Here is a 21,316-nt window from a genome sequence, read left to right as displayed (position 1 = left end):
GTCACGTAAGAACAGTGTCAGTCATTTTCAGTATTCATCATGTTCTCATGTAATCCATTAACAAAATGAGTCCATAACAAATAAGAGATCTATCAGTGCCAGCCTGCAGTACTAATTAAAGCTGTATGTTAGCATTGTTGAATGCCTTTCCTTCATAAAAAATGTTTTATACAGAAGACCCTCTTGTTTCTTTGTCAACAGAACAATTGTTACTCACAAGTAGTCAGACCATACAAAATACAGTATGATTCCATTCAAAAGACCATCGAAAAAAACGGACAATGCAGATGATTTAAATTATGTGATTGGAGGTGAGAAATGATTATACTGTCTCAGATCCAACTAGCCTACTACGTTGCCAGTACTGCTTAAACATTCTGTTCCCCCCAAACCAAGCTGGTCTGAATGCTTGGGTCTAGTCCCAGTCTGGAACACCATCAGTTGCATCAAAGTCCCCTTTGTTATTAAGCTTTGAATACCAGTCACTGCTTACTGAAGTGTCCAACTGTTTTACTATTACCCTAGCTGGTGTTTTCAGTCTGTAACATATTCTGGCAATTTATTGTAAAATAGCTAAATTAAATCAAGAAACAACAGACAAGAAACAAACGACAGAAACAGAAATTGCATGTTTGAAAGCCGAGAGCTGTTTATGTTCATTTTCTTTAAATGGGAAATACCAAAAAATTGTGCACCTTCCATAAACTGCTGGACATAATTACAGAAGTTATTCTAAACATCTGTGTCTGTACTCTGTAAAGTAAGCTACAGTATAATATGTCAATCTCATTCTGTAAAACTTCTCAGAGTAGCATGTGAGAATCAGCTGAGGGATTTGAGCCTCAGGGTTACAGGTTCTTTACAACCCTCATTTAGGTGGGGAGAATAGAGTTCACAGTGAGCACGTAATCCTTTTTGAAGATGCCTTATATGCCTTATATCGCATTGGAAGAGACTAGAGGTCCAAAGTCCCACACAGAACAAAGGAAATAGTATTTAAACCTGGAAGAAGGCTCAGCTTTCTTGGCTTGGAGCCTGTCTGTGTATACAATATGGCAAACATCGTTTGCAGAAAAGTACAAGTAAGCAGTTTACGGGTAAGCAGATGAAATGGCAAACTCCCTGAACTTGGAATTCTTTAATTTCTTCCGTATTAAATATTCCCTGCTGTCTTGGGAGTACAGTATATGCCTACATGTACAAAAGGGAATGTGTTATTAATGAAATCAACACTTTTAGAATTCATTGCACTCAATATATGCTTCTTTCCAATATTTTATTAATCATTGGTGTTTAAATGCACATACATCATTACAAAACATTATCCTGATCCTTCATGCACTTGTTACAATTCCTGTTGAATAGTGGCACAAATGTTGATTTGACAAAACACACAAGATGACAACTAACACATAATACACCTACGTCTGAGTCTGCATAGCAGGTTTTTCTGATAGTCAAGAGCTAGGCTAGTTATCTAGGACATCATTGCATTCTTTCATTCTATACTAGAAATATTGTTAGTATGAGTCTCATTGTGGTGGTTTTCTCCTTTTCTTTCTACCTAGTCTCTCTTCTGTTTTCTGGACAGTGGATTTTATTGAACTTATAGTGGGTGTGCTGGTCTGCACAGGGAAGAGGGCCTGTTCTCTGTAGTTCTCCGATTCCTGTAGATTGAACTCTCCTACTTCGTCAACTTTGGATGAGATTGCTGACGCTGAGGGTGTCAGACTTATACTTGTCATTATTTCTTCAAGTTTAGTTTCATTCTCATTATGGATAGGAACCTCATCCTTGACAACAGTGGTTATGGTCTCATTTTTACTTTTATTTCTACCCTCCCTCTCTTTTGATCGTTGTCTTCTCCCAGTCACAACGGGGACGCTGGCTGTTGTGGTGAGAAGTCCCGTTTCACTGTGACTCCCTATGCTCTGTGGTGCTAGTGTCTCTGCCTGCTCTGCAGCGACTACAGTGGTGGTTGTGGGGATGTTCATTACACCAGCGCTGTCAGTAGTGACTGTATGAAGGGCATCTTCAGTGGGATTCTGCAGAGATGTTCCCGCAGCCAAAAGAGTTGGTATGATTTTCCCCCTCATCTTTCTTCCCTCTCTCTCTTTCAGCCTGTGCCTTTTGGTCTCACTCAAAGTCGAGCTTACAGTCGTAGTGGTGTTGGACCTCTTCTCATTGTGATTTTCTGGTCTGTGTGACACAGGCTGCCCTGCAGTGCTAACAGTAGTGATGGTGGTGACGGCTGGAGCACTTGTGCTCTCAGTAGTGATCACTGCAAAATCCTCTTCAGTGGGGTTTCTGAAAGTAACAGCCACCATGGGAAGAGTGGAAGTGATTTTCCTCCTTTTATTTATTTCCTTTCTCTCCTTTGACCTGTGCCGTTTGCTTTTGATAAAAGTCACAATGGGGGTGCCGGCAGTAGCCGTAACAGGGCCCTTTTCACTGTGGTTCTCTAACCTTTGTTGCGCAGACTGATCTGCAGAGATTATGGCAGTGCTGGTAGGGACGGTCTGGGTGCCAGAGCTCTCTGTTGTGGAAGTTGGGAGGACCTGTTTAATGGCAGTATGGTATGCAACTCCTTTAGGGGTGACAGTTGGCGTTACGTTGCTCTGTTTTTTTCTCCCTTGCCCCTTTCTTGACCTCTGCCTTTTGGTTTTCTGTGTGGTCACAATGGGTGTGCCAGTGGTTGCAGAGAGAGACGCTGCTTCTGTGGGATCCATCAGAGCCGGGGTTTCCAGCATTGTCTGCTCCTTCTTGACAGCAGTGACTGAGGTGACAGATGTTTCTGCAGCACTTTCTTCATCTACACGTGGTTCATCTCTCATGACATTATTAGAAAGCTCCTCTTTCCCTCCACGATCTATTTCACCATCACAGAAACTGTTGACATTTCTATTCAACTGGTCATCATTCTCAGGCTCATTCACAAAGTTACTCTTGTCGACAGCGTCCTCTGCTTTGGTAGGACTAACCATAGTCCCTTCCTCTGCTCCTTTTGAGACTGAGTTGATTTTCTGCCTCCTCTTACTCCCTTTTCCTTTCCCTTTCCTCTTCTTGTTATTTTTCTTATTTTTCCCTCCAGTGTTCTTCCTCTTCTTCTTCTCTGAGGTCTGTGTCTCTCCTTTGGTGGTGTCTGTAGCCGAGCCCTGAGAGGTGGAGACGGTGGCCAGAAATTTGATGAAGTCTTCAGCGGCGGTGACCATGTTGCTGAGAGAGGGCTCCTCGGGGCCAGTGGTCTGGGAGCCGGACACAGTGGACTGTGTTGTGCTTTCAGGATTGTACTGCTCTGTGCCTGTTTTCTTTGTCTCTTTCTGTACCAGAGGAGCCACAGTCAGCACATCAATAACGTCAATGCCTCCGAAATCATACGGGATGGACTCTCTAGGCACTGCAACCAGGAGCTTGTCATACTTTTTACACCTGTGTGGATAACAGAGATGGAGAGAGGTTTAAGATGTGCTCCCTGTAGTGTACTACAAAGCCACTTAAAAATGTTTGGATTGTTATTTCTTGTTTGATTTTGTTGATTATTTGAATTGTATTTGCAAGACATTCTAGTTCACTGTTACACGGAACCCAAACCAGCTGCGCGCGTGCACCATCGTGCGCTATCGTGCATAAATGTATTTTGCCCCCCCCCACACCAAACGCAATCACGACACGCAGGTTAAAATATCAAAACAAACTCTGAACCAATGACATTCATTTGGGGACAGGTCGAAAAGCATTCAACATGTATGGCAATTTAGCTAGTTAGCTTGCACTTGCTAGCTAACGTTAATTAGCTAGCTGAATCGTTTCTAGTCATCGCTCCTCCTTCCAGTCTTTTTCATCTTTGAACTTATATGGTGATTGGCATCTAACTTACACTTTTACCACGATGACAGGCAAAACATTTCATCTTTCAATCGCCCACGTGGGTATAACCATTGAGGAGATGGCACGTGGGTACCTGCTTCTATAAACCAATGAGGAGATGGGAGAGGCAGGACTTGCAGCGTGATCTGCGTCAGAAATAGGAATGACTTCTATTTTAGCCCTTGGCAACGCAGACGCTCGTTGGCACGCGCGAGCAGTGTGGGTGCAATAATTGAATAACATGGATTTCTAAATGTATTTTGCGACGCTTGTGCATGCGACGTTTCCGGTCTGGTCAGCATGTTAGCTCTAGTAACATAAGCATTTCACTGCACCTGCCATAACACCGGCAAATCTGTGTATCTGACCAATAAACTTGTATTTGATTTGTAAGCGCGTTATTGAAATCTACAGTAAATACTGTACTTACACGCCATACCAGTGGCGCTCCACACATTGCTCTTCATATATGAACTGGAAACAGGGCACCTCAATGACATTGAAGAAAGCCTGACCAACCACCCTGGAGGAGGTGTCATTGACTTTCCTCAGACACTCCTTCAACCTGCACAGACAGTGTGACAAAGAGAAAATGTCCCACTCCAGCTTACTGTAACCTGTTTGGATGGTTTGACAGTCAGTACATCATATAATTGGTTTCAGCCTTTAACTGTCTAACATAATCACTCAAGTGTATGAAGCTCATAAACAAAAAAAGGCGTTCCAACTATAATGTAGGAAACTCACGCATTATCGCAGTCACAGTGACTAAGGGGATGCCACTTGAAATTGGTATAGCTGTACTTTGAGGAAAACGCATGGATGACGTAGGGGCAGTGGTCATGAACGCGGCAACAACTGTCAGTCGCTGTGAACTCTCCTACAAATAGAGTGTATATTAAAACAGTTGAATGGCTAAATGTGTTCAGAATAGTTAATCATGCATCTAAAATACAGAATAATATCAAACTTCACGCAACCTACCCAAATGGTCGTAATTATCAGCCATGTTGCCAGCTCCACACCACAGGGTTCCAGGATAAGTGAATCCTCGCTTGGATCTCCGTATCACCTGCTTGCCATCCTCCTGGACAAAATTCTCTCTCGTCTCCTTCGGTGTCTGTGCTTTTGGCGCGGCTATCCTCTCCGTGGTGACCGTGGTGCGCTTTGATGTCCTTTGGAACGCTTGACAGTTGTATTTGGCTTCTGCCATGTCTGTAAAACTAAACTCCATATCTCCTGGGTTGTTTCTCTGGTGCTTCAGTCCTAATCTACACACATGCATGAATGACTTCACCTGCATCTGGTTGATGGTTACTGAGCAATCCACCAGTTTACCTGCCGGGTCACGCACGGAGCGCACCTCCTCAATTCCGTCTGACACCTGGTAAAAGCAATTTCCCCCCATGCCTGACATTTTGGCACAGAAAGTTCTGTTGAGCATGAAAAACACATCTTTACTCTGTTTCTCTGAATCTAGAGAATAATTGGGGAATTCTCCTTTGACAAAGTTCCTGTCCAGATAAGACAGAAAGAAAAAAAATACCGACCACATTACTTCAGATGGCACTTTCAGCACCACGCGCACTGAGACAGCACCACTACTGTTCCCGGGCTCTCGCCAAAACCGGCTTTATAATGACACTTCTAGTGGCGCGATTATTAATACGATGACTGACAACAATGGGAGGGGTCTGACACATAAAATGTACCCCTTGAGTGGACGATTAAACCCTTTCCATTATTTCAACAGAATTCATTGAGACCGTGTGGTCAGGCTAATTTCAGAATGTGCGCAGACTGATGCTTAGTAATATAAACATAAAAACAAGGCTAATCTACAATTACTAGCAGTTCAACACGAAAATAATCAGTCTACTTGTGCCTGAATTTCGTTACATCCAAATGAGACAATAACTACAGGAAAGTATATTAACAAGGCACATTTTTGCGTGCGTCTTTGTCTCTTATACGCATTCAATTTATTTATAGGCGAATAATCAAAGAAAGCAGAACCGATAGGGTTAATAGGATGGCGTGAACTACTGCTGCCAGCCTAGGCTACTCTGCGGTGCGTTGACCGCAAGTTACCTTCCCGTCCCCCTTTTCATAAAAAAAATCGAGATTTAATTTTGGTGACGCTGCTAGCAAGGAGGAGGTTCTTCTCGCGCTTTCCATGGTAAAAAGGATGGCGTGATTCTTGCAACCCAAGAGATTGGACATATTTTAGATTCCACAAAAGGTATTGGTGGTGACCTAAATTAGAATGTCGAAACAAACGTCTTTCTTTTTCTAGAATGGAAAGGTTTGCAAATCGTGCACGCAATCCGCGCTCTCTCAGCAGCATGTATGAGCAAGCTGGGTTTAATTCATGTTCTTTCTGGGGTTGAAACCTACTACCGATGGAGGATGGAGAGCTGAGGTTGAGGTCATGTCAGAGGGTGCACTACTGTATCCGAGCCAAGCGTAAATGTTGCCCTAGTGTCGAATGGTGTCATTTACTTGGACTGGCACTGCATGGTGGTACGGGCAGGTAATTCATCTATTAAAGTAGCTAACTATGTAATGGAACTCATTTTACAAAAACGGACTATGCATTTTAAATATTGCAACATATACTTCTTTGGCAACATTTTATTAGGTTTTATGGACTATTAAATATTTCACCCAATTAACTAGGTCTGCATGTGCAGGCAGTCACTAGTCTAGACAAAAATCGGCGGTGAGTTCTAATCAGCCCACTGTTTTGTCACAAGGCAGAATTTACCATAAGCTTCCAGGAGAGGCGTAGGCCTTTTGTATTCTCCGCAAATGCACTGGAATCGGATTGTTATTAGAAGGTGGAGAGAAATGATGCAAAATCATCTGAGGCAACATTCGACTAAACCTTGGAAAAGCCCCTGGGTTAATTGAAAGCTCATTACTGTAAAGATTAAGTGGGTGGAAAACAATAATTCTTCTGTGCTCCAGATATTATAAATCAAATAGCTTGTTTCCATTGGTATTACATTTTGACATTGATAAAAGTCTGCCTATATGCTGGTAATCCGTTTGGATAGCCTTGGGACCTTTCCATTGACTATATAACAAAGCCTTTATAATCCATTTTTAATAGGCAAATAGTTACAGTTGGTATTATCAGAATAAGAGTTTTAATAGAAAGTGACAATAATAAATTATTGATAAAACGAAATTATTCACACTAATACGGACACGTTGTATTACAAAACGTTCACACTGTTACGCACAAACAAATGAGACACGGTAATACAATCTGCCTACAAAGAACATTTATTTATCTTTCTATTAAATTGAATTGTATTAAATGGAAGGTTCTGTCGATTTCTCTATTCTTACTATGGCGTCACAGAGTAGGCAAACAACTGAGTAGGCCTAGAGACACTCACCTTTTGGCTGTGTAGTCTCACCTAGACGCGCATAGCACAGGTGCAGCCTGCCTACCGAAACCCCCTTATGAATGGGTTAATGAATTCCAGCTTCTTCTCATACTCTGATAGTCTAATGGGATGTGTACCTTCAGGACACTCTTTGACTGTGAGCAGAGAGGAGGAGTTGAGGTTGATAAGGGACTGTCCATGGAGATGCAAAAGGATATTTTCTCAGGTGAGGGAACATTATTGACAAGATGGCATTAGCCATAGAATTAGGAATTACTAAAATACTAGAATGGACATGAACTTTATGATGGCATAAATGCCAGCCATTTTGGTCAGGGAGTTAGTCAACCATGGTTTGCCAGTGCTGTGATATTGTGTGAAATAATGAATTTAAAGAATTTATCTGCACTGTACGTTTGTTAGCTAGCTAGCCAGTCAGTTTTAGAGGGAAGATTCCATAAATCTTTCAAATTAACTGCCAATATGCCAACATTCCATTTACAAAAATGCAGTCAAACCACAGCCATACACTGGCTGAAATCAGTTGATGATAGGACTTAGACAAGTTGTAAATGCAACAAGCACTGATATTGTATCATACACCACATGACCAAAAGTATATGGACACACCATCTCATTCCAAAGTCATGGGTATTAATATGGAGTTGGTCCCACCTTTGCTGCTATAACAATTTCCACTCTTCTGGTAAGGCTTTCCACTAGATGTTGGAACATTGTTACAGGGAATTGCTTCCATTCAGCCACAAGAGCATTAGTGAGGTCGGTCACTGATGTTGGGAGATTAGGTCTGGCTCGCAGTCTGCGTTCCAATTCATCCCAAAGGTGTTCGAAGGGGTTGAGGTCAGGGCTCTGTGCAGGCCAGTCAAGTTCTTCCACACCGATCTCAACAAACCATTTCTGTATGGACCTCGCTTTGTGCACAGGAGCATTGTCATGCTGAAACAGGAAAGGGCCCTCCCCAAGCTCTAGCCACAAAGTTGGAAGCACAGAATCGTCTAGAACGTCATTGTATGCTATTGCGTTAAGATTTCCCGTCAATGGAACTAATGGGTCTACCCCAAACCATGAAAAACAGCTCCAGACCATTATTCCTCCTCCACCAAACTTTACAGTTGGCACTATGCATTGGGGCAGATAGCGTTCTCCTGGCATCTGCCAAACCCAGATTCGTCCATCAGACTGCCAGATGGTGAAGCGTGATTCATTCCTCCAGAGAACGCGTTTCCACTGCTCCAGGGTCCAATGGCAGCGAGCTTTACACCACTCCAGATGATGTTTTGCATTGCACATGGTGATCTTAGGCTTGTGTGAGGCTGCTCGGCCATGGAAACCCATTTCATGAAGCTCCTGACGAACAGTTCTTGTGCTGACGTTGCTTCCAGAGGCAGTTTGGAACTCCGTAGTGAGTGTTGCAACCGAGGACAGATGATTTTTATGCACTACGCGCTTCAGCACTCGGCGGTCCTGTTCTGTGAGCTTGTGTGGTCTACTTGTGTTGCTCCTAGACGTTTCCACTTCACAATAACAGCACTTACAGTAGACTGAGGCAGCTCTAGCAGGGCAGAAATTCTAGGAACTAACTTGTTGGAAAGTGGCATCCTATGACAGTGCCAAGTTGAAAGTCACTGAGCTCTTCAGTGAGGCCATTCTACTGCCAATGTTTGTCTATGGAGATTTCATGGCTGTGTGCTCGATTTTATACACCTGCCAGCAACGGCTTAAATAGCTTAATCCACTAATTTTACTTTTGTAAATATAATGTATAATAGCACTCAAAGTGTTCCAAGAATGAAAAAAAACATTTATGGCCTGTTTACGTATATTATTGTCACGCTCGCCTGATGAAGAAGGAGTGGACCAAAGCGCAGCGTGTTACATGTTCATGATATTTTATTAAACTGAACACTGAAACAAAAATAACAAAGAGAAAAACGAACAGTTCTGTAAGGTAAATACAACTATACAGAAAACAACTACCCACAAACACAGGTGGGAAAAAAGGCTACCTAAGTATGATTCTCAATCAGAGACAACGATAGACAGCTGCCTCTGAATGAGAACCACACCCGGCCAAACACAAAGAAATAGAAAACATATAAATAAAGAAACTAGAATGCCCACCCTAGTCACACCCTGGCCTAACCAAAATAGAAAATAAAAGCCTCTCTATGGCCAGGGCGTGACAATTATAAAGGCTATTTATACAGAACATTGGTATAAAACCTGTATGAACTGTATTTATAGTTATATGACAATATTTTATGGTGTCAATAATTATATGACATACTTTCTGATATATCGCACGCCTTACTTGTTTCCTCCCTGCATTAGTAAAATCTGGATTATGCCTCCACTGCCATTCATTCCAATTAGACTGGTTTGGATTTCTCCCTGACCAATACGGCTGCTAGTTTCACTCCATTCTAGAACTTTGAGGGTGTATGACATAGCCCCTCTAGTAGATTAATAGGATCTCTATGGCATTACAATTTTCATTAATTCATATTTTCACATTTCTACCAATGGTTTTGACCTACAGTATATTTACACATGGTATTGCAGGTACCAAATGTCCAGACTATTTCTGAGCATCCAGATGAAGACATGATGTGTCAAGGAGGAGTCAGATGTGCCTCCTCATCGAAGCTCAGAGACCTCACTAATACAACCCTGCCTGACACAACGGAGAGGAGATGAGTGTTGCTTGACAGTTAATGCATTTTTTTATACATTTCTTTGAAATGTTACTTCTGTCAGTATATGTTTGACCTTATTGCCCCACAGTTTATATGATTGCTCTTTCCCCCATCCATAATCAATTTATGATGTGTGTGATAAAGTTAAAGCGGTTACTGTTTTATAAAAAAACGCAAGAGGGTGCTGGTTGGTTCACTCACCAAAAGTGGCTATGCAGTCTTAATAACTTTCGAGTTAATGAAAATGAAACATTCTTAAACCAAAGTATAAGTAAGAGAATTTAGGCTGAGTCCCAAATTACCCCCTTCTCCTTCCCCAGGCACTTCGGGCCTCCATTTGCTTGTTCACATGCCCCCACCATTTGCACAAATGTCCCAAAGCTGAGGGAGTGAAAATTATTGCGTGTGTATGGGCTAATTAGGCCCTTCGATAGCCTCTGACCAAGCCAGCAAGGCTGCAGGCTCCAGAGCAAAATGCTATCCCAACGGCAGGTAGCCTAGTGGTTAGAGTGTTGGACTTATAACTGAAAGGTTGCAAGATCAAATCCCTGAGTTGACAAGATACAAATCTGTTGTTCTGCCCCTGAACAAGGCATTTAACCCACTGGTCCTAGACTGTCATTGAAAATAAGAATTTGTTCTTAACTGACTTGCCTAGCTAAATACAAAACACAGAAATACACCCCTTCAATTTGGTGGATTTGGCTATTTCAGCCATATCTGTTGCTGAAAGGTGTATAAAATCCAGCACACAGCCATGCAATCTCCATAGACAAACATTGGAATTAGAATGGCCTTACTGAAGAGCTCAGTGACTTTTAATGTGGCACCGTCATAGGATGCCAACTTTCCAACAAGTTAGTGTGTCACACTTCTGCCCTGCTAGACCTGCCCTAGTCAATTGTAAGTGCTGTTATTGTGAAGTGGAAACATCTAGGAGCAACAACGACCGCAAAGTGGTAGGCCACACAAGCTCACAGAACTGGACCACCCGAGTGCTGAAGCGCGTAGTGCGTAAAAATCATCTGTCCTCGGTTGCAACACTCACTACAGAGTTCCTAACGACCTCTTGAAGCAAGGTCAGCACAGTAACTGTTGGTCAGGAGCTGCATTAAATGGGTTTCCATGGCCAAGCAGCCACACATAAGCCTAAGATGTTTAACTGTTACTGAGATTTATATATTGTAAGGTCCCCCTCCAAAGACATGCTAAACTTTGGGAATATCAATTTTCTTTTCTCACTCTAGTGCAGTATAACTGTTTTATAGAGCATTGCAACCAATCATTTATACTAGCATTTCTTTAGAAAGTTTACACCAATACTGGTATGTTCAAAGCTATTGTGTAGAGTACAGGCATACGCCTATTAACTATATTTCAAAAACAATAAGACAATATTATTTTCATGTTATATTGTGATGATTATCTATCAAGGTCAGCAAAGGTATTTTCTGTACAGTTTAAAATACATTACATGAGTCTGCTATATTCTTAAAGCTTAAAACCTTTTCTATGAATAAAGACATTTCCTGTCTGATAACTAATGTAAAACATAGTCTTGCATGCCATTGTGACAAAGCGTATTCACATTGACTGCTTTAGAAAACAAGCACACATAAACACCACAATTACTACCATCTGACTGTTTCCTAAAATGGGGGCATTGATGAGAAAATTCATAGTATAGTGTCACATCCACCACAACAACCCCCATGCATTTCCAGATACTGTAATGACAGGTATTGTAAAGGCAGTCATTGTTGTTCTCCCCCTTAGACGAGAAGGAGCATGGATAGGACCAAGATGCGGATTGAGGGAAATAAGCCATCTTTTAATGACAACAGCAAACAAGACACTACAAAACTACAAAACAACAAATGTGACTAACCTTCAACCGTCCTGTGAGGACACAGGAACAAACACCCACCAAACCCCAGTGAAACCCTGGCTGCCTTAGTATGACTCTCAATTAGAGACAAACGATACACACCTGTCTCTAATTGAGAATCATACCAGGCCGAACACAAAAACCAACCTAGAAATACAAAACATAGACTGCCCACCCAAAACACACGCCCTGACCATAAACACATACAAAAACAACATAAAACAGGTCAGGACCGTTACAGGTATTTCTGAATTGGAAGTTGTTTATCCTCAAATTCTCTTTCTTACTGGCTTATTATTCAGTGCCCCATGAAATAACACCATATATAGATTATACAGACCCTACTGAGTACATCCAATCCCACTTTAACATGGGCACAAATCATGTTTTTTTCACTATAAGCCAATATATATTTTATATGCAGTGATTTGCATTGTGTCCTATGAAATGGGTCTAGTAAAAGGCCACCAACACTCCGTATTATTCAGTGCCCCATGAAATGACACAATATAGAGATTCTAGAGACCCTACTGTGTACTTCCAACCCCAGTTTTATATGGGCACAAATAAAACATGTTTTTCACTATAAGCCCAATATTGTCAACATGCCAGTCTGAACATTGTATTTCTCAAGTGGTCTTAAAATTCCTTAAATTCTCCATAAATTCCTTTTTGCATTTGCTATTAAGCACAATAAAAATCAACATTGATTAAAATGTAATATATTTTTTAATGCGTTATCCACCCTGCGATGTTTTGAAATGCTGGCTTTCATTTTGAAGGTTTCCTCATTACCATAGAAAAGTGACGCTAGCAGAATAGTAGAGGCTTGTTGATCTCCCTTGCCAGTCTCTGGAAATCACGCTTCGATCAGACCGACAGCATATTTGCATCAATGCTGCATAATAAATTCTGAAGTCAAACATTTTTCATTATGTAATCCAAAATTGTTTTTGGATATGTGTGCAGCAAAAGTTCAACATTCACCTTTTGCTACTATTTCTGTTACCTCTACGCTTACAATTTGATGCATACATTGGATAGATCCTTGAGTCCTTGATGATCTTCTTGGCCTTCCTGTGACACCGGGTGCTGTAGATGTCCTGGAGGGCAGGCAGTGTGCCCCCGGTGATGCGTTAGGCTGACCGCATCACCCGCTGCAGAGCCCTGCGATTGCGGACGGTGCAATTGCACAATTGTCATCATAAGCGTCAGGGGACTCAATGTTGTTTTCCTTGTTGGTCAATGAGAATGTTGAATTTGGTTAATAAACATTTAATGGTTTATTTGCTTGGTGTGACTTATTTGATCGAATATACGTTTCGTAATGCTTAGGTTGTTACGAGTGTACTGATATAATTAGGACGCGTGACATCCTGCCAACTTTGAGAAAAAACACTATATCGGAGTTGTGTCTGTCGTTCACATGCATATCAGTCATCTCATTGGCTATAATGGTCCTACCTGATTTTGCCTCCTCTCGAATGCCTTCCATTTTTGAAGAAATGTATTTCCATTGTTAGAGCGGCCACATGAGTATCTGGTCAATATAACGGATAATCTGTGTGCAAGGTAAACACAGCATTCCATTGGAAATAATTGTACTTCAGGTGTACCAAAACACAATGATGTTGTCGGTCTGATCGAGGCGTCACCCTCTGAGTTTTGACAGCAACACATGACAATGTAGGACCCTCCAAGCGAGTTGGTAAGGGAGAGGGGCTGGTTTGGGATCATAGAGATAGATAGAGGACTCATCTTTATATCTGTGCCATTATAGCGTCTGTGACAGCATGGGCAGCGCCACAACCCATAGGAATCCCCACCCAGTTGACTACTTTGATTACTTTAAAATGGTGGAAGTATGATGGAAGCCAATGGCGCTTCCCGTGCCAAAATTGCCTTTTGGCCACTAAAGGCTTCTATCATTATCTATGTTTGTGGATTCACCAAAGTTATTTGTACGCAGAGTATCTTCACATATCCACCACAAGACAGCGTTGTAAGTCTATTTAAATATTAATGATTAAAGCTGTTTGATACATTTTTTAACTTTTAACAACATTATAGCATTAGAACTATTGCATAATTTTTGTATTTTGTTTTATCATTTAAAACAGCAAACTTTCAAATATCTTAGCCATATTTTAGAGTAATCTGCTGTGCTATTTGAGCGGACTACACCATATTATTACAAAAAAGATTATATTTTCATTTTAACCAATCTTATTAACTTTTGCTCCAATTGTGTATTTAATTTAACTAAGGAGACTACATGTGAATTTTGATTCTGCAATCTAAAATGTGTCTTGACATTGATTTAAACTGGATTATGATTTTCATTCAGGTTGCATTACTTTAAAAAAATATATATTAGAAATGTTGCAATAACAATATCAGGGTCTAGCGCTAATGATAATGAGTAGAGCTCTGTAAGGCCTCCATGTCAGTATGTACTCTGTGGCATGGTCTACACATTGGCACACTCCCTGGAACCTGATATGGGTGGCCAGGTCAACAGACAGATTCACAGCCCAGGCACCTCTGCCTCTATAACTGTGTGGACTGTTACTACAAATGGACGCTTTGGCTGTTCCAACAGACAGGGGGGCTGGTACCTTTCCCTAATGGCACCAAACACCAAAGGACCAACTTTTGCCTGGTTGGACCCATCAAGACTCTACTGTAATTCCCAGGTACTAGTGATATACCTTTAGTTTCCTGGTCCATTTGTCCAAAGAAGATGAGAGTGAGTGTTGAGTGGCTTTTAGCAGTTGAATTTCACATTTCTGGGTCATCAAATTCTTGGGATGTATTCCCCAGGAGAGTACTTTTGCCTTTCAAGAGGGATTAAAAGATGATGTGGTAACTGAACAATACAGTGGGTATCCTAAGTATTCACCCTCCTTGGATTTGTTCACATTTCATTGTGTTACAAAGTGTGATTTAAGATGGATTTGTCCTTTTTTTGTCAACGATCTAGCCAAAACATTCTGTCTTCTGAACATTTTATAAAGATGAATGAAAAATATAACACTAATACTGTATACCTTGATTAGATAAGTATTAACCCCCCTGAGTCAATACATGTTAGAAACACCGTTGGTAGTGATTAAAGATGCAAGTCATCTTTGCACACCTGGATTGTGCAACTCATTATTATTTTCAAAATTCTAGCTCTGTCAAGGTGTTGCGGATCATGGCTAGACAGCAATTTTCACGTCTTCTTGGTAAGCAACTCCAGTGTAGATTTGGCCTTGTGTTGTAAGTTATTGTCCTGCTGAAAGGTAAATTCCTCTCCCAGTGTCTGGTATAAAGCAGACTGAAGCAGGTTTTCCTCTAGGATTTTGCCTGTGCTTAGCTCCATCCCGTTTCTTTTTACCCTGAACAACTCGCCAGTCCTTGCTGATTTCAGGCAGTTACTCAGTGATGTGTTGCGTTTGCCACAAACATAAGGCTTTGCATTTAGGCCAAAAAGTGTATTCCTTTGCCGTGTTTTTTGCAGTATTACTTTAGTGCCTTGTTGCATAAGCACAGGATGTACATTTTTGAATATTTTTATTCTGTAGATTTGTATTCTTATTTTAACTCTGTCATTTAGGTCATTATTGTGGAGTCACTACAATGTTGTTGTTGATCTATCCTCAGTTTTCTCCCATCACAGCCATTGAACTCTATAACTTTTAAAATGACCAATGACCTCATAGTGACATCCCTGAGCATTTTTCCTTCCTGTCCTGCAGCTTAGTTCAGAATGACGACTGTATTTTTTATGTCTGGGTGGTTTAATACATAATCTACAGCATAATTATTAACTTGACCACGCTTAAAGATATATTCAATGTATGATTTGTTATTGTTAACCATCAACCAAGCACTGCCCTTCTTTATGAGGCTTTAGAAAAGCTCCCTGGTCTTTGTAGTTGAATCTGTGCTTGAAACGCAATACTTGACTGAGGGACCTTACAGATTAAATGTATGGGGGGCATAGGAAGGGGTAGCCATTCATAAATCATGTCAACCCCTATTATTTCACATCCCGAGTAGCACAGCGGTCTAAGGCACGAGGCATCACTACAGACCTGGGTTCGATCCCAGGCTGTGTCACAGCCGACCATGACCGGAAGACCCATGAGGCGGCGCATAATTGGCCCAGCGTCATCCGGGTTAGGGGAGGGTTTGGCCGGCTGAGATTTTCCTTGTCCCATCCCACTCTAGCGACTCCTTGTGGCGGGCCGGGAGCATGCAAGCTGAATTCGGTCACCAGCTGGACGGAGTTTCCTCTGAGACATTGGTCCGGCTGGCGTCTGGGTTTAGCAAGCACTGTGTCAAGAAGCAGTGTGGCTTGGTAATGTAGGGTCATGTTTAGTAGACACATGGCTCTCGACCTTCGCCTCTCCGGAGTCCATAGTGGAGTTGCAGCGATGGGACAAGATGGTAACAACCAATTGGATATCATGAAATTGAGGAACAAAAGGGTTAAAAGTACAAAAAAATGTTTTGTTTTATATATATATACAGTGGGGAGAACAAGTATTTGATACACTGCCGATTTTGCAGGCTTTCCTACTTACAAAGCATGTAGAGGTCTGTAATTTTTGATCATAGGTACACTTCAACTGTGAGAGACGGAATCTAAAACAAAAATCCAGAAAATCACATTGTATGATTTTTAAGTAATTCATTTGCATTTTATTGCATGACATAAGTATTTGATACATCAGAAAAGCAGAACTTAATATTTGGTACAGAAACCTTTGTTTGCAATTACAGAGATCATACGTTTCCTGTAGTTCTTGACCAGGTTTGCACACACTGCAGCAGGGATTTTGGCCCACTCCTCCATACAGACCTTCTCCAGATCCTTCAGGTTTCGGGGCTGTCGCTGGGCAATATGGACTTTCAGCTCCCTCCAAAGATTTTCCATTGGGTTCAGGTCTGGAGACTGGCTAGGCCACTCCAGGACCTTGAGATGCTTCTTATGGAGCCACTCCTTAGTTGCCCTGGCTGTGTGTTTCGGGTCATTGTCATGCTGGAAGACCCAGCCACGACCCATCTTCAATGCTCTTACTGAGGGAAGGAGGTTGTTGGCCAAGATCTCGCGATACATGGCCCCATCCATCCTCCCCTCAATACGGTGCAGTCGTCCTGCCCCCTTTGCAGAAAAGCATCCCCAAAGAATGATGTTTCCACCTCCATGCTTCACGGTTGGGATGGTGTTCTTGGGGTTGTACTCATCCTTCTTCTTCCTCCAAACACGGCGAGTGGAGTTTAGAACAAAAAACTATATTTTTGTCTCATCAGACCAGATGACCTTCTCCCATTCCTCCTCTGGATCATCCAGATGGTCAGTGGCAAACTTCAGACGGGCCTGGACATACGCTGGCTTGAGCAGGGGGACCTTGCGTGCGCTGCAGGATTTTAATCCATGACGGCGTAGTGTGTTACTAATGGTTTTCTTTGAGACTGTGGTCCCAGCTCTCTTCAGGTCATTGACCAGGTCCTGCCGTGTAGTTCTGGGCTGATCCCTCACCTTCCTCATGATCATTTATGCCCCACGAGGTGAGATCTTGCATGGAGCCCCAGACCGAGGGTGATTGACCGTCATCTTGAACTTCTTCCATTTTCTAATAATTGCACCAACAGTTGTTGCCTTCTCACCAAGCTGCTTGCCTATTGTCCTGTAGCCCATCCCAGCCTTGTGCAGGTCTACAATTTTATCCCTGATGTCCTTACACAGCTCTCTGGTCTTGGCCATTGTGGAGAGGTTGGAGTCTGTTTGATTGAGTGTGTGGACAGGTGTCTTTTATACAGGTAATGAGTTCAAACAGGTGCAGTTAATACAGGTAATGAGTGGAGAACAGGAGGGCTTCTTAAAGAAAAACTAACAGGTCTGTGAGAGCCGGAATTCTTACTGGTTGGTAGGTGATCAAATACTTATGTCATGCAATAAAATGAAAATTAATTACTTAAAAATCATACAATGTGATTTTCTGGATTTTAGTTTTAGATTCCGTCTCTCACAGTTGAAGTGTACCTATGATAAAAATGACAGACCTCTACATGCTTTGTAAGTAGGAAAACCTGCAAAATCGGCAGTGTATCAAATACTTGTTCTCCCCACTGTACATATATTATTTCACACAGAGTGAGTCCCTGTAACTTATTATGTGATTTGTCAAGCCAAATGTTACTCCTGAACTAATTTAGACTTGCCTAAACAAAGGGGTGAATACTTATGCAACAACTATACACTCACCGGCCAGTTTATTAGGGACACCCATATAGTACCGGGTCTGCCCCCCCCTCCCCCCCCCCCTTTGTCTCCAGAACAGCCTGAATTCTTCAGGGTGTGGATGATACAAGGTGTCGGAAACGTTTGTTGCTCAATTGGTATCAAAGGACCTAACGTGTACCAGGGAAACATTCCCCACACCATTACACCACCGCCACCAGCTTGTACCAGGCAGGATGGTTCCATGGACTCATGCTGCTTATACTAAATGCTGACTCTGTCATCAGCATGGTGCAACAGGAACCGTGATTCGTCAGACCAGGTAATGTTTTTCCACTCCGCAAATTGTTCTGTGTTGGTGATCGTGTGCCCACTGGAGCCACTTCTTCTTGTTTTTAGCTGATAGGAGTGGTCGTCTGCTGCATTAGCCCATCCGGGACAAGGATCGACAAGTTGTGCTTTTCGAGATGCCATTCAGCACGCCACTGTTGTACTGCGCCGGTACTTGTCTGTTTGTGGCCAACCTGTTAGCTTGCACGATTCTTGCCATTCTCCTTCGACCTCTCTCATCAACTAGCTGTTTTCACCCACAGGACTGCCTTTGATTGGATGTTTTTTGTTTGTCGCACATTCTTGGTAAACCCTAGACACTGTCGTACGTGAAAAGCCAAGGAGGGCGGCAATTTCTGTCAATCATACCACCCTCAAAGTCGTTTAGGTCACTTGTTTTGACCATTCTAACGTTCAATCTAACAGTAACTGAATGCCTCGATGCCTGTCTGCCTACTTTATATAACAAGCCATGGCCACGTGACTCATTGTCTGTAGGAGCGATCCATTTTCGTGATTTTCGTGAACGGGATGGTGTACCTAATAAACTGACTGGTGAGTGTATTTTAATTATTTTATTTTATTATTAATTAGTAAAAATGTGTAGAATTTTCTTTTCAATTTGACATTATGGAGTATGTCGTGTTGATCAATGAGAAAAATTACAATTAAATCTATTTCAATCCCACTTTGTAACGGAAACAAAATACGAAGAAATCCAACGGGGGTGAATACTTATGATACCCACTGTACAACCTATAACTATAACAAATTTCCCCAGCAGTGTGTAAAATGTGTATTTTGCCCAGTGCATATACGTAAAGATACTGTAAGGAAACCCATAGCAGTCCGGGTGGTCAATCTGGTTAATTCTGATCAGGCCCTGTCAGATTGTGTGAAGGACCTTTTCTATCCATTCCAGAAGGAGGCCATTGACCTGGTAGTGGGTATAGATGCAATGGGATTCATCCTCGGTAAACAACCAGTCAATAATGTTTTAGGAAAACATACAATCTCAACCAATCTGCTCATGTGTTGTTGCTTAAGTGTGGCTCCATGCTACTTACTTGATACTAATTTTATTTCAAATCCAGCAAGCTCCACTGAAAGGGCAGGAAACCTAACCCCCTTGGCAATGATACTTAATTTAGGGGTAGTACACATAGGTCCTGCTTGGGGAATTGCGTCACCAAGGACACACTTTAAGAGTACAATATCACACCATGCAATTCAAAATAAAAGCCTTGCTAAATCAATCACAGTATGTGTGAAATGGATCTGTATGGATTGATCTACATGGAATGCTGCTGTCACTTCAATCACTTCAATTTCTTCTGAGAGAAAATATTGATTGGTGAAATGAACTCACAATCTCATCAACACAATAACAGTCTATCTGTGCTGTTTCGAAGATGTCATTTGTATCTTGGTGGTTTTCAGGATCGGCTGTGGCCACCACCCTTGGAAAGGGCTTTCTGGCTATCCGCAAAGCAGGACACCTGTGCACACAAACCCAGAGCACAGTGACTACTCAGGCAGAGAGAAGATGGTGAAGGTTCGCCTGGATGTGTTAAGGCCAAGTGAGTCACCATCACAGTCTGACAGGATAGCTTTCCTTGGTGAATAAGTCACAATTTTGAGTCTATGGCCAATGAACGGACACCACTCGTCTAAGGTTTCAAAAGTCCTGCATTGTTTGTAGAATCTTGAGGTGAAGGATAAAGAGACATACTCATTAACATGAATGTAGCAATGGACAACATAGTGTGAGACAAGCTCAATGAACCCACAAGCAAAGAGGCAGTATGGCCTGTTTTGGCTCTGACACTTTGTATTTGTTTCAATGAATGCAACCATGGCCTCATTCCCTCCAGACATAGCCACTCTTATTTCCTGTGACATAATGCCCTCTAGTGTTGGTGCAGGAACCAAGGGCCCTACTCTGTATAGCAAATATTTAAGGAAACATTTGCCCTTCAAGAAGATTCTCTGAATGTGTTTTGTACTGTATCTCAGAAGGACTGCCGGTGTGCATACTGTGAGTTAGGAGTTTGAATAGAAATGCGGTGTAGATCCCGAATGGCACCCTATTCCCTTATTTTGACCAGTGCCCATAGAGCTAGTAATGCACTATGTAGGGAATAGGGTGCCATTTGGGACACAGCCACAACCACTAGTTGGTCTGTCTCTGTGCTTCAGGGCTCCAGGTGCTGATAGTGGACCAGTGGATAGAGACCGGAGGAACCATGAAGGCTGCTATCAAACTGGTGGAGAGGCAGGGAGCGACTGTTGTAGGTGTGTAATCACAGTGCCAGACAATGTGTCTCATTGTAGGTGGGCTAGACTTGATTTAACTTGTTCTATTACTGAGAAGTGCAAAAAATATATACTTTAATCACAACTGTATACTTTAAAGTTTTCTTCTACCTTAATTATTATCAAGTAAAAGTAATGCATATTTGCAGGTGTTGCTGCTGTGGCCATTGAGAACAGCGAGGGAGGGAAGTGAATCAAGGAGAAATACAAACACTCTCACTGCATCCCGGAGGAACTACAGAGTCAAATTGACAAACAATATCTTGACTCCTTCAAGAGCTTCGCCAGTTAAATGCTCAAACTCAAGGTCACGCAATTCAGAGTAGAGTAGGCAATCTCTAACTGTGCTGACCAGGATTCTATGTTACTCTTGCATGGTGCTTTGTCCAAGAAGTCACGAAGATCATACACTGCTCAAAAAAATAAAGGGAACACTAAAATAACACATCCTAGATCTGAATGAATGAACTATTCTTATTAAATACTTTTTTCTTTACATAGTTGAATGTGCTGACAACAAAATCACACAAAAATTATCAATGGAAATCAAATTTATCAACCCATG

General features: G+C 41.9%; 1 protein-coding gene across 1 annotated transcript; it reads left to right on the top strand.

Annotated features, from left to right (window-relative positions):
• The first annotated feature begins 14,447 nt into the window (after positions 1-14,447).
• Positions 14,448-21,043, top strand: zgc:174895 (uncharacterized protein LOC100126024 homolog). Its single transcript, XM_038973632.1, is given in 7 exon segments — positions 14,448-14,466; positions 14,469-14,566; positions 19,316-19,409; positions 19,876-19,947; positions 19,950-20,015; positions 20,635-20,730; positions 20,901-21,043. Coding segments are annotated over 7 exon segments (588 nt in total).
• The last annotated feature ends 273 nt before the right edge of the window (positions 21,044-21,316 follow it).

Source organism: Salvelinus namaycush, chromosome 34 (assembly GCF_016432855.1).
Source record: "Salvelinus namaycush isolate Seneca chromosome 34, SaNama_1.0, whole genome shotgun sequence".
In the NCBI taxonomy this organism is placed as follows: Eukaryota; Metazoa; Chordata; class Actinopteri; order Salmoniformes; family Salmonidae; genus Salvelinus; species Salvelinus namaycush.
Note: the sequence above shows the minus strand (reverse complement) of the source record. Positions and strands in the feature narration are given on the sequence as shown.